A 14,436-nucleotide genomic window follows, 5' to 3' on the forward strand; every position below is an offset into this window, starting at 1 on the left:
CTCAAATAAACAATAACAATAGTTATCTCCAGGTGGTAAGATTATGAATTATATTGGCATGCCTGCTCTTTCTACTTCGTAAAGCAAAAATACTGATTTTTAAATATCTAAGTTAAAGAGTAAATATCTTCTCATTGATATTTAATGAGTACCTATCACATGATATCACAAGTACATGTCATTTTAATCTTCAGTGCACCCCTTTAAAAAGCTCTGTTTTACAGATGAAGAAACTACAGGTCAGCAAAAAGGTGAGCAATTCTCCCAAAGTTTCCTAGTTAGTAGATAGCTGAGCAGGAAGGAGCTTCTTCTGCTCATCTGAATAGAAAACTTTTCCCTCACATTGCATTACTTTGAGCATTTACATGTACCAGAGTGTTGGTAAATTGGGTTGACTACTAGATCAGTGCTGTTTAATGGAATTATGATGCAAGCCACAGATGTGAGCCATGTATATAATTTAATTTTTAAGTAGCCATATTACAATATTTTTAAAGATGAAATTTTAATAATATATTTTACTTAACTCAGTAGTTCCAAAACATTTTAATTTCAACATATAATCAATATATTAAAGTCATTAATATATATTACATTTTTTTCATACAAAATCTTTTAAATCTGGTCTGCGTTTTACACTTACAGCACATCTCAGTTGAGACTAGCCACATTTCAAGTGCTAAACATGTGGCTAGTGGCTACCATGTGGAGAGCACAGCTTTAAACAAAGTTTGTATTTTACTAAAACATATTTAAAACTTTTTTGACTACAATTGAGCCTATTTCTTTATTCATTACATTTGTGAAGCTATTTAGATTATATTAGGGTTGTGTTTCATTAGCAACATGAAGACAAGTTTAATTGCTTGTTTTAGACTCAGATGAGATTGTGGCTTTAATTTCCTAGCATTTAGATAAATTAATTATAAAGATGAGAAATAATTGAATGATGCTCCATTTAGCTATGTCAGATCTGAAGCCAATATGTGGCAAAAGCTATATAACAAGTAATTTCTGCCTTATTGTTTGATAGACATATTAAATTTTATGATGTTGATTCATCATTATTATTCTACTATTTTATGAGATCTGAATTTGAATGCTATTTAAAGTCCATGATGATTTTAACAATATTTTTCTCTCTGTGTGTATATTGTCAAAGCTCATAGTTTCATATTTTTTCAACTAAATTACTTCAATTTACTTTACTTGTTAGCAACTTCCAAAATAGCTATTTAGTGGCCTATAGACTTTTTCTGTATACATATTTTTTTCTTAATACAGAAAGAATTATGTTTTTAGAGAAAAAAATTTTAAACCAAGGCAAGCAAAGAGGAGAAACTAAAATTAATCTAAGTTCCCAAAACTCAGGCATCTCCTCTGATAATAGTTTGTATAATTCAGATATGTGTATGTTGTTTATAAAAATGAAAAAGTACTCTATACACATCCATTTTTTCCTGTTAATAAACCATATCCAATAGTATTTGTATTTCAATAAATATTTACTAATCTTCTGTATTTTAGATCATCATATTAAATATTCTTTTACAATATATTTTTTATTACATGCATGGCATTACTACAAAAAAACTTATTTCCTGGTTTTGCACAATTATTTATTACATAGTTTGATATTTGTTTAAAAACCTTGGAACAAACAACTTTGTCACTATATTTTGAGTAATTCCATGATTATTCCCTTAAGACAAATTCCTAGAAATGGAACTGACGAATCAAAGAGACTGAAAAATTCTATGCCTTTGAGAATGTTACCATATTGTTTTCTAGGAAAGTAGAAACAATTTATACTTTTCACTAACAGACTTTGTATCATTTGATTCATTTTTTTGTTTATTTGTTTAATTAGGTGAGGCAACACTTGGCCTCAGAGATTGCAAGGACCTTGTCAGTTTACAATCCCTTATTTATTTATATTTTTTACATCTACAGCACCTGGTCTTCCTAGGTGGTTTCCCATCCAAGTAGTAACCAGGTCCGACCCTGCTTAGCTTCCAAGATCAGATGGGATCAGGCTTGTTCAGGGTGGCATGGCTGTAAACTCACTTGATTCATTTTTTACTTGTTGATCGAGGCATTGGGTATTGCTATCAGATGTGAATAGCACCAGTGTTTTATTCATAGTCTCTTTCTCTCTTTTTCCCAATATTTATTTACATAGCATAGCTGCATAGCATCAAGGTCCTTATGTGAAAATTTTGCCAACAGAATTGGCAAAAAGATGAAAAAGATAAAAGATGAAATAGATAAAAGCCAGCATCTGAAGCTAGTACTCAACAAACACTGAGTGTCCTCACATAATTTTATTTTAAAAATATTTGAATAGACAAATACTAACATGTTTGACTATTGCTTGATAAATACAAGATAGAAGGAGAAAGGAGCGTAATAACTGACATTTGCTTACTTGATGAACTCACAACAAGTTAACATTGCCACCTTAATTACCAGGTGGCATTTTTCTCTGAGAATATAGACTCAGAACTTTCAGAAAGTTTCAGTGCTTGGTCATGTCCAGTCTCAGGTTCTACATTTCTGGCCTGGGCTTGTTGTAAGTTAAAGGTCGTTAATAAGGGGAGAAGTGCTCAGAAACAGGAGCATAACTATATGAACACTAATGCGTTCACTCAAGCATCATCCTGGGTCACTGCAACTTCCATTTTCTCTTGGCATATTCCAGCAGGATCATCCAACCTGACCTTGGAATTTATATTTGCTATGGGAGGAATAGCTGTAGACTATGATCTTATTTTTGGTCTTGTATATTTTATAGGTTTCTCTTAAAATAGATCCATCATTAAAAATACTTAATGACTTTACGACTCTTGGACTAAAAGCCACATTTGGTGATTGTTTGATCAACTTTGGGTTTATTGTGGGAATAAGATGTCTTTTAAATCCTCTTGGCTATAGTGGAATGCATTTTTTCAAGGGGAAAAATGGGTCCAATTGCTATAAGATACCCCAAAAACTAGTCTTAGAGTTTGCCTTTGCTTAATTAATAGCTCAGTCTTTATATTACCTGTATGATATGTTTGTTTAAATGTATTTGCGGAAAGTGAATCTAGGAATAGTAGCTATAAATTTCTAAATCAACAGTCTTTATTGTGAGTATCACTGCAGCCTGCACCTACCTCGTTGATATAATTGTTTCAGCTAGGAACTGCACAGTGTAATGGTGCATGAGGCTACATTTTTAATACTTCAGGAGACTGAAAAAATCTGAATTTTACAAGGTGAAGGAGTAAGAGTCATTTACCAGATGTTTCTGTTCTTTGCTAAGTGTGAAATCAAAATAATCTTATGTAAATCAAATTGGAGAAAATGGAATCAGAGCAGCTTGATAAATTCATGTCTAAGACAATTGACATGTCATTTTTTAACCTGGATGATACAAATAGAATTTTATAAAATAATAAAATATATGTAGCTATAAGCAAAGACGAGATTAAAATTTCTATGAACAGGATTGCCAATTTTTGATGTAAGAGGAATTATATCACCTGTTTTATATTGCAAATCAATTATTTCCTACTCCTATCTGGATATCCAGCTAATGATAAATATAATCCTTTGAGTAAAACCCTTTCATTAGAACTGAAACTATGGAGAACAAGTAACATGAGAAACTACAATCGACACACAGTTTTATGTTTATTTCCCATATTAGTGTCTTTCAAAGAACATAAAGTTGAACATTGTTAACATCATTTTATAAATCTGAGGAAGAGAGCCACCACTCTTCTAACTAATTCTTATTATTTCTTAATGATTACTGATAATTTGTTTTAGGTGATATTATAGCATTTTTATGTGGCAATTAAAATTTCAGAAGCTCTCATGAAGGCTAATAAGGTTTTCCTCATGCCATCCCAAAGAAGTACACCAGTTTTATTATTTTTGCTCTTGAACCTGGAAAACTGAGTCATAATATGTATATAAAGCAAATATTAACTTCAACATTATTGCAAATAATATATTTATAGATTATCATGTCTTTATTTATTGATTGTTCATTTGCATTTAAGCTGGTTTTATTTAGTTTTGTTTTTGTCCTAAACCTGGCCCTTGATATTAAACACTTTTCTGTTCCAATCAACTGAGGAGTGTTACTGTAGATACTGGTTTCTGGCCACATTGGGTCTGCATTTCTTTAATTTCTACATCTTTCACAGTGCTTTCCTTCCAAAGCAATATTAGGATGCTGCATTTAAAAAAAAAAAATCATTTTTCTTCCCTTCAGTGATAAGAAATTCTGAAGTCATCTCTTTTAGAAGGCTGACATTTCCACTTTCCTGTCACCCCTCAGAACAATGTGGTTTTGATGCTGGTATAAATTCTAGTTTCACCCTATGGGCCACTTTTGTTGTTGTCATTGATTCCTCAATTCAGTAAATTTTGACCATACTGTTGAGATCGCACTTTATTCTGCCTTTCAACTCCCATCTGTGTAGCCAGACAGGGCAGAGCTCAGAAACCTGAAGTAAAACAATGCTAAATGGGAATGGATCCCATGGGAAGGTAATGTACATACCCCAACAAAGCCCAAGAGCAGATTTTCTGTGTCAGAAATGCATCTGAGGCCAGGCTGAAAATCCAAGATAGATTTGTATTTGGATATTGGTCCTGGGGTGGTAGAGTGGTGGATTGTAGAAAAACAGTTTCAGGAACCAGGCTGATTAGATTTGGTGTTTGAACGGGTTGGATTTGGAAAGACAATGTTGAAAGTGAAGTCAAGTTATATTTTCTACAGGGTCAGACCTAGCACAGCCAAACAAGCAGATAGTGTCAGAGCTATTTTTTACTCTCATTAATCCACCAGTGGCTCACTGCAATCATGCTTCTTAGTGGAGGAGCACTAGATGTCCCCTGACAATGTTACACCTGAAAAGATAAGAGTTTTTCTTTGGGCTAGATTCACTATGGTCATTTTCAAATCTCAAGGCAGTTGCCAGATACTGAAAATTGCATCAGCTGGCTTTCAGGAGACAGTAATAATCATTTTTTTTGGAAAGCTCTCTTTACTCTGAGATAATGTAAAACAACTTTCAGCCAGTTTGTAAACACCGTGTTTAGTTTCATAGACTTGTTTTTGTCATTAATGTACCCGTTACCCTTACGTATCTTGTTTGCCACCATCGTCTGCCCCTCCCTCCCAAATGTGTTTTGATGTCTTGGAACCAGACCTCAGGGAAGTGGTTTAAACATGGCTACAAAGAAAACCAGTAGCTAAGTTATCGTGATTCAGTTTTGGATTTTTGGGATAATTCAAACAGGTATAAATAGGGAGACAATCAGCCTTGATCTGGTTGAATTCTCACAACCCTATTGTCCTTCTTTATTGAATTATCTATTTTGTCTCACATTCTGTTGAAATTATATCAGTGGAATTCAATATTTTGGAGCCAGGTATGGTGGGTGGGAATTGCATGGTAAATATACCATACTTCTGCAGGCTAAAATTCCCTGAAGTGTAAGAAGTGCCCAATTAACCTGGAAACTGTAAAATCTTAGTGTGCTATTTTAAAGATGAATATTACAAAATAATTTAAATTAGAAATTTGGATGGACAAAAAGAATAGGAATTACAGAGACCTGCCAAAGTTCTTTTGTCTGAAGATATTTTAAAGATTTCAAAAGTTTAGAATAATTTTAAAATATTCTTTAAATTTTTAAAAAAATTATAGTTTTTTTTTTCAAATTTAGAAAGTAGATAAGTGATCCGATTATTTTTCAATACCTGTGTGAATTAGCTCATTCCGTCATCAAAATCACCAGCAAAACAGTTAAATTAAACAAGAACTTCAGAAGGTAAAAGTTAACCTAGTTGTTTTATAAAGCTAAGCTATTTTATGTAGATTTTTTGGTAAATCGACAGGTGAGGGTTTGATTAGGACAAATAAACATCCAGATTTGAATTTAGAAACGCACATTTTATTTTAAAACTTTATTTTAATTTGATTTTAATTTAGAAGCTAAGTAGGAGATGACTGCTTTGTTATTGTGAAGAGGCTATTATGTTTGAATATTCCTCAGATTTATACCAGAAGACTCAGTATACATAGAGGTGGGAGTTTTCTGCCTCACAAATAGCATCCTAATGGAGATGTATGACTGTGCCATTAGTATTGCTGATGTGAATATTTGCTTTAAGATTCAAGCCTGTGGCTGTGAGAACTGATATAAATTCTCCAAAAGTAATTATATTTTGAGTATTTCTATATTTCTTTTAAGATGTTTTTCATTTTTATTCCATGTATACTATAAAAATGACTTGCAATTTGTATAATTGTGGTAATTTGATAAAAACTATTGAGATGAGAGGTTTCTAAAATTAATAAAGAGCAAGGTGGATGTGATCATTGTTCATGACATATTTTGTTTGGAATGTTTGGTTTTAATATTATATTATCATTTTATATGTTTAAGTTATTTTAATGTCATTAAAATGGGACATAATTAATACATTCACGCAATGTATAAAAATGCACTGAGTGCCAATAAAGCTCCTGCTGCTATATTTATTTATAGCAACGTACACTGCTTAATGTGTGCTTTTCTCTGAAAAACATTTTTGTAAATGTTTGCTATTTGCGCTTTCTCTTTGAAAAAACCTTGCACCATCGTTCAGTATGAGAGATCATCAAAGCAATTAGCTTAGAAGTACCTATCCATCTACCATCTATTTTTAAAAATTATACATAAGATTGCTTGTTGATCATCTTAGGTCAGGTTTGGTAGATGCAAAGCTAAGACAGGGATTTAAAGAACAGGTGATTTGTTGGTCAGTGCTCTCAGGAGAAGTAAGGTAAAGTAAGCAGGATAGAGGAGGGGAAATGTCTGCAGGAAGATCTCAGTGGGAACAAGCTGCAGTTTGTTCTCATGGTGAAACTCTAGAGCATGACTAGAACCACAGAGTTGGTCCCATCTTGAGGCAATTGGGATGGTTTTTTGTTTCCCATTGTCAGTCAGTCATTTGTTGTTATGGTCACTTGAAAGCAGGTGGGCGAGTAGCCTCCCTGTGTGAGGCAGCTCCCAATTGGCTCAGGTCAATTCTCTAGAGAAGGAAGGTGTATCTGAGAATTATCAGAATCTTGGTGATAGGAATTCTAGCTAATAAAGGTGGTCTGTCATGGCATCAACATTATCTATTACATAATTGAATGACAATTTACAAGAACAGAAAACTTACTGGATTTAGAGTCTGTCACTTCTTCCCCAGCACACATACACCCCAACACACACACACACACACACACGCACACGCACACACATGAGCACACGCGCGCGCACACACACACACACACACTTGTAATCAGAAAGGTGGAAATTCAAAACATGTTCAAGTCACTTTGATTATAGAAACAGTTTAAGAACATTAATGGGAACATGGACTTTAAGATTATTTTGTTGTTGCTATTGCTTGTAATGTAGTAATAGAGAATTTATGTGGCAAACTGCTATTAAAATGCATTTATGTAATCATAAATGAAAATGAGTTCCTTGAGAGAGGGCCTGAGATATTGTCCTTGAAGTCTTGAGGGTGTTTTAAATGCCAAGTACAGTCAGACAAGCCTTTTTCCAAGCTTAATACCCCTATTTGAAATGCTTTATTTGCAAAAGGCTTTGACTCTCTATACCATGCCTAACTGACTCAGTCAGAACAAAACATTCAAGGTGGTCAATGAATGAACTCATCTCAAATTCTTTCTCTTTATTTGATTATGTCATGTTGAGAAACTATAGAATGTGCTGCTTCCTGGTGGAACACATCCAACACTTTTTCTTCTCATTATGGAACTGATAGGGAAGATTATCTTTGAAAAAGAATTTTTTTCTTTCTTTCTGCTTACCAGAATAATGAAATGCTTTACAGGAACTAGATAAAGTTACATAAAGACAGTGAAATTCCCTTTACTATCACTGACTTAAGTAGGTTTTTATTGTTTTAAATTGTCAAGTATTTTTCAAGGGCATGGAAGACATATTATAAACAAATCCTTTGAATTGCACAGTTAACTTTAAAGTAGAAGACCACTGATATAGTAGAAATAATAGCAAATCATCTTGGATCAAGGAAATATTTGTTGCTAATAATATTCCCTCTGATTGCATCTGTATTTGATTATTCTAATTTATTAAACAGGAATAATAATATGCAAATAAACTCAGAATAATAAAGAGACATTAATTCATTTTAGAGTTCAAGCTGATATTGCAGCCTTTTTGCTCTGCATAAGGCTTTGCTAATACAATTGACCCTTGAAACAACACAGATTTGAGCTGCATAGGTCCACTTATATGAGGATTTTCTTTCAGTAAATACAGTCAGCCCTTTGAATCTGTGGGTTTTGCATCTGGATTCAACCAGCCGCATGCCAAAACAGTATTTTCACATTTCTAACCTCCAGATCAAAAATACTGTTTTGAATTCTGGGTTGGGTGAATCTTCCCATGTGAAAGGATGACTATAAAGTTAAGTTATACACGGATTTTCAACTGAGTCAAGGTCAGAGCCCACCCATTCCATGATGTTCAAGGATCAACTGTACTTTACATAGAACACAAACCAGGTCAGTGCCTAAGAATTTTCTGAAGCGAAAGGGCATTTTCGAGCACAGTGGACCTGTAATTGGTAAGGTGACTTGAAGGGATCCTATTTACAAATAATTTCTTCTGTGATCTGAAATTTAATGTCATTGGTTATCTTTTCACTACCAATATTTAGTCTTACCCCCACAAAGCAAGAAGTTGAGAAGTAAAAGATAATTTTAGACTTGTTTTTAAATCAAACCTTAAATGAAATTCCTTCCTCACGCCTTAGTTTCCTTTGTGTAATGTTTCATTTAACTGTCTACATTCGTATTTTCCTCCAGTCTAGAAATAAGAACTTTTGTCAAATAAGAAAAATTCCTTTTTAATCTGTATGTTTAATAATTTATTTCCCAATATTTTAAAATTGTATTTCTTGCTCACAATCTTTAAAATAATATAGGCAAGGTAGAATAAATATTTAAAAAATATTATGTCTGATTGCCAAATTTTTTAAAATTATGCCTGGAACTCATGGTGAGACCAAATAAAAGATTGAAAGAACCAACTATATTAGAATTTAGAAACTTTTATATAGCAGGTATTTCATTTGGATAATGTATTTTTAAAAAAATCTCATTTTATGTAATCATTATCATTTGCTAACAGCTCGAACAGTTTGAGGTTCCTCAAACTCCATGATTGTTAAAAACATGGTGTGACATTTTTGTTGATTCCAGAAACTTCCAGTTAAGTGAAGAAGACCACTGGGTTTACCAGGCTGTTTTGGATCAGTATCCTGGAGATCTGTGTGGCAGAAGGACTCTGTATCTAGACATGTTACAAAGATATTTTCCTCACAAATCTAGGCATGATTTGGTGAGTAGTAGACCTTTTATATTGGGAAGTTAAAGTGTTTTAGTGGTCAATAATTATTAAGCAAAAATATATATTTTAAATGGAATTCTAAAAATTATTTTTTCCTATACTCTAGAAAATAATAGGGTTATAGGTTGAAAGGCTGACATTTTTCAAGTCTGTATGGTCCGTGGCATGTTGGAAGACCTCTCTGGCAACATTTACTCCAATGCTTACTTGCCCCTGAGATTCCACTGTGGCTCCCCAGGTTGCTCTGCTAGTGTTTGACCTCCAGGTGTCTGTATATTTGCTCACCCAACTTGGGTGTTGCCTGAAAGTGGATGCCTACTCCTTTGTCCTCACAGTTGCCAGACCTCAGTCCTTTTAGTCATAGGGAAGCCAACACTTGCCTTGGGGGCTGGTGCTTACCTATACCATCCCCTCCACAACTCCTCTTGATCCCTCCAGATGGGTCTGAAGCACAAATGCTTCAAATTCAGAACTCAGCCATGAGTGAAATTTCCCTGAGAAGGGCTTAGAAAGTTACTGTTTCATTCTTAAGTTGACAAAACAAGAAAATAGAAGTTACCATGTCGCTGATTAATTTCATAATAGCTCACCTTAAAACATATATGTAAACAAAAATACAGAGTCTTAACTTTTCAATGGGCCATGTTATAAAATATTATCACATAATATGCATTTTTGTAATTGTTTTAAATTAAGTTGCAACAATACTAACATGGGTATAGAATTTACCTTATGTCAGTCATATGTAAACTCCTGTAACACACATAATAGTAGACAAGGGAAAATGTATTGTTATATTTATTTTCAGATGAAGAAACTGAAGCAAAGACCACATAGCTAGTATGACCATCCTCTCCTATCCTTTCTCCCCCACCACCACCTAATAATTATTTGTTTTAATTCTGACCTTTATTTTATAGCGGATACCTGTTATATAAAAACATATGATATAATAAATCATTCTCTCTGGAGTTTTTAAAATCTTAATTTATTAAATTAGATCTTTCTTTTTATTCCCTCTTGAATCTAGTTGCTTCGGTAATGAGCTGTCATTTCTAACTTTGTAGACTTTTGTATTTGCCTACTATTTACATAATAAAGATTTTTACATTTCTTACACTGGGTTGATTAGTATGCAGTTCTTCATGGTGTATGCTTCCTTCTTAAGGTTTGACAGATTTAAAGTATTTTTTTTGGCTTTTGAGAATAAAGCTAAGAAGTTAACAGAACAGATTTTAGTAGCTGATGTTTGGTTTAAGGGAAGCCATAGCCTGTTTCATCATGTACCTCATTTACCATACCTAAATTATCTTTGGGTTAGGACTAACCTAATCCCCCTTGCTAGCTCCTTATCTTATACTACCTAAGGGTTAAATAATGTATCAAATACTGGCAAATAAAGAATTATTTAGATCAGCGACTCTCAAGTTCAGGAGACACGCCTTTATATAATGAGCATTTCAGAATCATCTACGTCGAATTTTCCAAATACTCACAGTATCTCCATTCCTGTTCTGCTCCTCAAGACTGAGATCTCCTCTGTTTGAGATTCACTGCCAACAGGAACCTCTGGCACCAATATGAGAGTGTCATGTCCCTCAGGAGTGTGTGACAGGAAGGGCTAATATCATTGCTATAATTACTTCAAGTTTATACATTCTAACATCTGAATGTTTCAACAATCAAGGGCAAACTGAGTTTTCAGGATCACTTTTAACAATTGTTTTTTATGTTTATTAGCATGTGTCTAACTGAAGTACTTGAACTCATTGTTAAAATACCAAAACTGATTTAAAGATGGAGTATTTTTGAAATTAAATATGTGGGAAATAATGCTTTCTGCTCATAAATTCATTGTCACGTAGAAGTGGAAGTTGTTTTAGGGCCATCTGGTCTGATTCCATCTTACACAAGGAAACTAAGGACTTTTGAATGTTAAATGACTGGTCCTCAGTCCCCAGTCAGCCACAGGCTCAGAACTCTGGGACCAATAGCTGGTCCTGGTTGCTGCATTTACTATTAAGATATTTGTCCTCCATTTTTTGGAATTATTTGTTATTCATTTTTGTAACAATGACATAAAGCATAGACTCATTTTCATAATAAGTCTAATAATAACCATCTGTTAACTTTTCAGGTTGAACATGAGAAATATTGTGACCAATATCACTTTGCTAGGAAGCAGAGAAGGATCTTGATAGCAAATTGGAATAAGAATAGGAGAGATTTTATACAGAAGGCTGTGCTGACACTCGCTGAGGCCTGCGCAACTCATGAAATGGAGAGCACGTTGGCTAAGGACAGGAAAAAGCAACAGGAATTGTGTGCCGATCTGAAAGCCAAGGTCAGATGCTTTGCAGGTGTTTCAGTATTTGCCTGGATAGTCATTTGAGAATCCACTCTTCCCTTTTGTTCAAACCCAACCTAAAGTTCAGTTTCTCTAAAAAGCCTATTTTGAATAAAATTGTTAGTTTGAACCATATGAAATTGCAAATCTTTTAGGTCAAAATGCTCAACAATCAACAATTTCCTGTGGTTCGACCTGAAGTTATTATAACAGAAGGTTAATATTGAAGTCTTGATTGAGAGATACCCAACACCAACCATCAGTGCTGCACGCCAGTATGAGGTGCTGATGAAAATGCAGAGCGTAATTGTAACCTAAATGTCTGATTCTGGTTCAAATGCTCTTGGCCCTGTCCTCCACATTAAAGATGTTAAAAAAAAAAAAAAAAAGTCAAGTTATGAGGAGGAGAGAGGATCTGTGAAGAGCTCTGTTGGGAGAGTTTGATGGACTATGTGTGAGTCCTTGACAAAGTGAAAAGGGAAGGAGATGGAATTTCTTCCTTTGCAGACCCAATGAGGGACCTACAGGATGGCTTGGAGAATTTTGTGGGTAACCCCGTAGTTGGAGGCTTGAGGACTGTTGTCCGATATTCACAGGGAAATACAGAGGAGCTGTCTCAGGTTCAGAACTGAAAATAAGAGTGGCAGCTGCATTGGGAATAACTGCATTCCCCAGACTGGTCACAGTGCATGAGTCCTGAAGGCCCCGTATGGGTTGGGCCTCCCTGGGAGTGTTGGCAGAGCCACTAAAAACCAAACTGTATCGAGGTATAGCATGCATACAGTAAAGTGCATGAATCTTGGTTTGTTGGTTAATGATGTGGTAGGACAATGATGGCACAACAAGAAATTTTATTCTCTTGATAGAAAAGAATAACGTAGTGGATATTATATTGTAGCAATTAATAGCACATAAAAACTAATACTTCTTTTTTACAAGATTAGAAGAAAAATGCTTGCTCTGCATTTCTTAAACAAAAAAGATATTTCTTTTGAAATTGCATAACTTTGGAACTTAAATGGAATAGAAGCTGCATCAGGTCTGATCTACAATGGGCTACAGAGCTAATATACATTTCTTCCCCTTCTGCAGCTGATAAGAAACACGCAGGGGTCAGAGCCATGACAAGTCTTATACACTTCTAATCTGCTTATTTTCATTTTGCGTGTATTATCATTAGCCCTGTAGCTATGTTGTATGTGATATTTTCTTTCCATTGTATTACATTGAGATGAACATACATGCAGTAAAGTGTACAGAACCTAAGTATGCTACTGACAGTTTTACAAATATATATTACCCCATGGAACTATCACTGAGATCAAGATACAGAACATTTCCTGCAGCTCAGAAGGCTCCCTCATGCCTCTTCTCAGTTTACTATCTGAACTCATAACCACTATTCTGAATTCATTACCACAAATTAGTTTTGTTTATTCATGAATTTAATATAAATCAAATCCTACAGTGTATAGTTCCTTGTACTACTTGGCTCATCAGACCCGCGAGTGTCATCCTTGTTGCATGTTGCAATCATTTGTTTTTCTTTATTGCTGGGTAATATTTCATTATACACATATACCACATTGCATTTACATGTTCTCCTGTTCATGCAAATGAGTATTGTTTCTAGGTTTTTTGCTGTTATGGTAATGGTTCTATATACATTCTATGTTTGTCTTCTGGTGGACATGTGTGCTCATTTCTATTGGATAAATACTTGGGAGCAGAACTGCTGAATCATAAGACTCAGACATGTTTAGCTTTAGTAAGTACTGCCAAATAGTTTTCCAATGTTCTTATAGAAATTTGCAACCAGTTTCAGTTGCTCGCATTGTCACCGTCATTGATACTGCCAAGCTAACTTAGCTGATCTGGAGGGTGTGTGTTGGTACCTCATTAGAATTTCTATTCACATGTAGAATAAAGATATTGAGCAGATTTTCGTGTGCATATGAGCTATTTGGATATTATCTTTTGTGAAATGTCCACGCAAGTTTTTTGCACATTTTTCTATTGGGTTGTCTGTCTTTTTTTTATTCATTAGTATATATGTTCTCTATATATTCTGTATGCAAGTTCTACTTCCTTTTATTTTCTCCCAATCTGTGAGTTCTCTTCACTCTCCTAATGGTGTCTTTTGATGAACAAAACTTCCTAATTTTAATGAAATTATGGGTTTAAAAATTTTTTTAAAGTCTCCGAGTTATGTTACCTACAGTAAAATCACCCTTTTCAGTGTATAATTCTGTGAGTTTTGACATGACATGTCACTACCACCACAGTCAAGATATGGAACTCTTCCATCGCTCTTCAGAAATCCTTCATGCCCCTTGGATGTCAGCGTTGTCCTTCGCTCCTAGCTGTAATGGGCCTGTGCTTGTGCCCTGGTGGTTTTGCTGCTGTTCATCTCTCCCCATCCCCAGCAATGTTTTTGCCTCCCTCACAGACCTACACTGCCACAGGAGGCTTCCTCTTCACCCTTACTCTGACCCTAATCTTTATATGAGCATTCTGTGTAGTTTGTGGGGAAAAGCCTGTGAAAGGGTATAAATTCTCCTTGTATCTGTAGCTTCCATGGGTTCTATACTCTCGCACTTGGCCACGGCAGCAAATTGTTAAAATTTAACTATTTACAGACTTATAGC

At 34.5% G+C, this 14,436-nt stretch overlaps 1 protein-coding gene and 1 pseudogene across 13 annotated transcripts in view; one reads left to right on the forward strand and one right to left on the reverse strand.

The window, feature by feature from the left end:
- The window catches only part of CCDC148 (coiled-coil domain containing 148), a 195,135-nt gene that overhangs the window by 78,251 nt on the left and 102,448 nt on the right, over positions 1-14,436 (forward strand). For all 13 annotated transcript variants that reach the window (XM_036236126.1, XM_036236128.1, XM_036236129.1 and 10 more), the window contains 2 exons: positions 9,294-9,432; positions 11,579-11,785. In XM_036236126.1, the coding sequence (XP_036092019.1) occupies positions 9,294-9,432; positions 11,579-11,785 (346 nt within the window). The remainder of the gene's footprint in view (positions 1-9,293; positions 9,433-11,578; positions 11,786-14,436) is intronic.
- LOC118614395 lies at positions 1,945-2,063 on the reverse strand (annotated as a pseudogene).

The sequence above is a fragment of the Rousettus aegyptiacus genome, unplaced genomic scaffold (genome assembly GCF_014176215.1).
Source record: "Rousettus aegyptiacus isolate mRouAeg1 unplaced genomic scaffold, mRouAeg1.p scaffold_m13_p_2, whole genome shotgun sequence".
Lineage (NCBI taxonomy): Eukaryota > Metazoa > Chordata > Mammalia > Chiroptera > Pteropodidae > Rousettus > Rousettus aegyptiacus.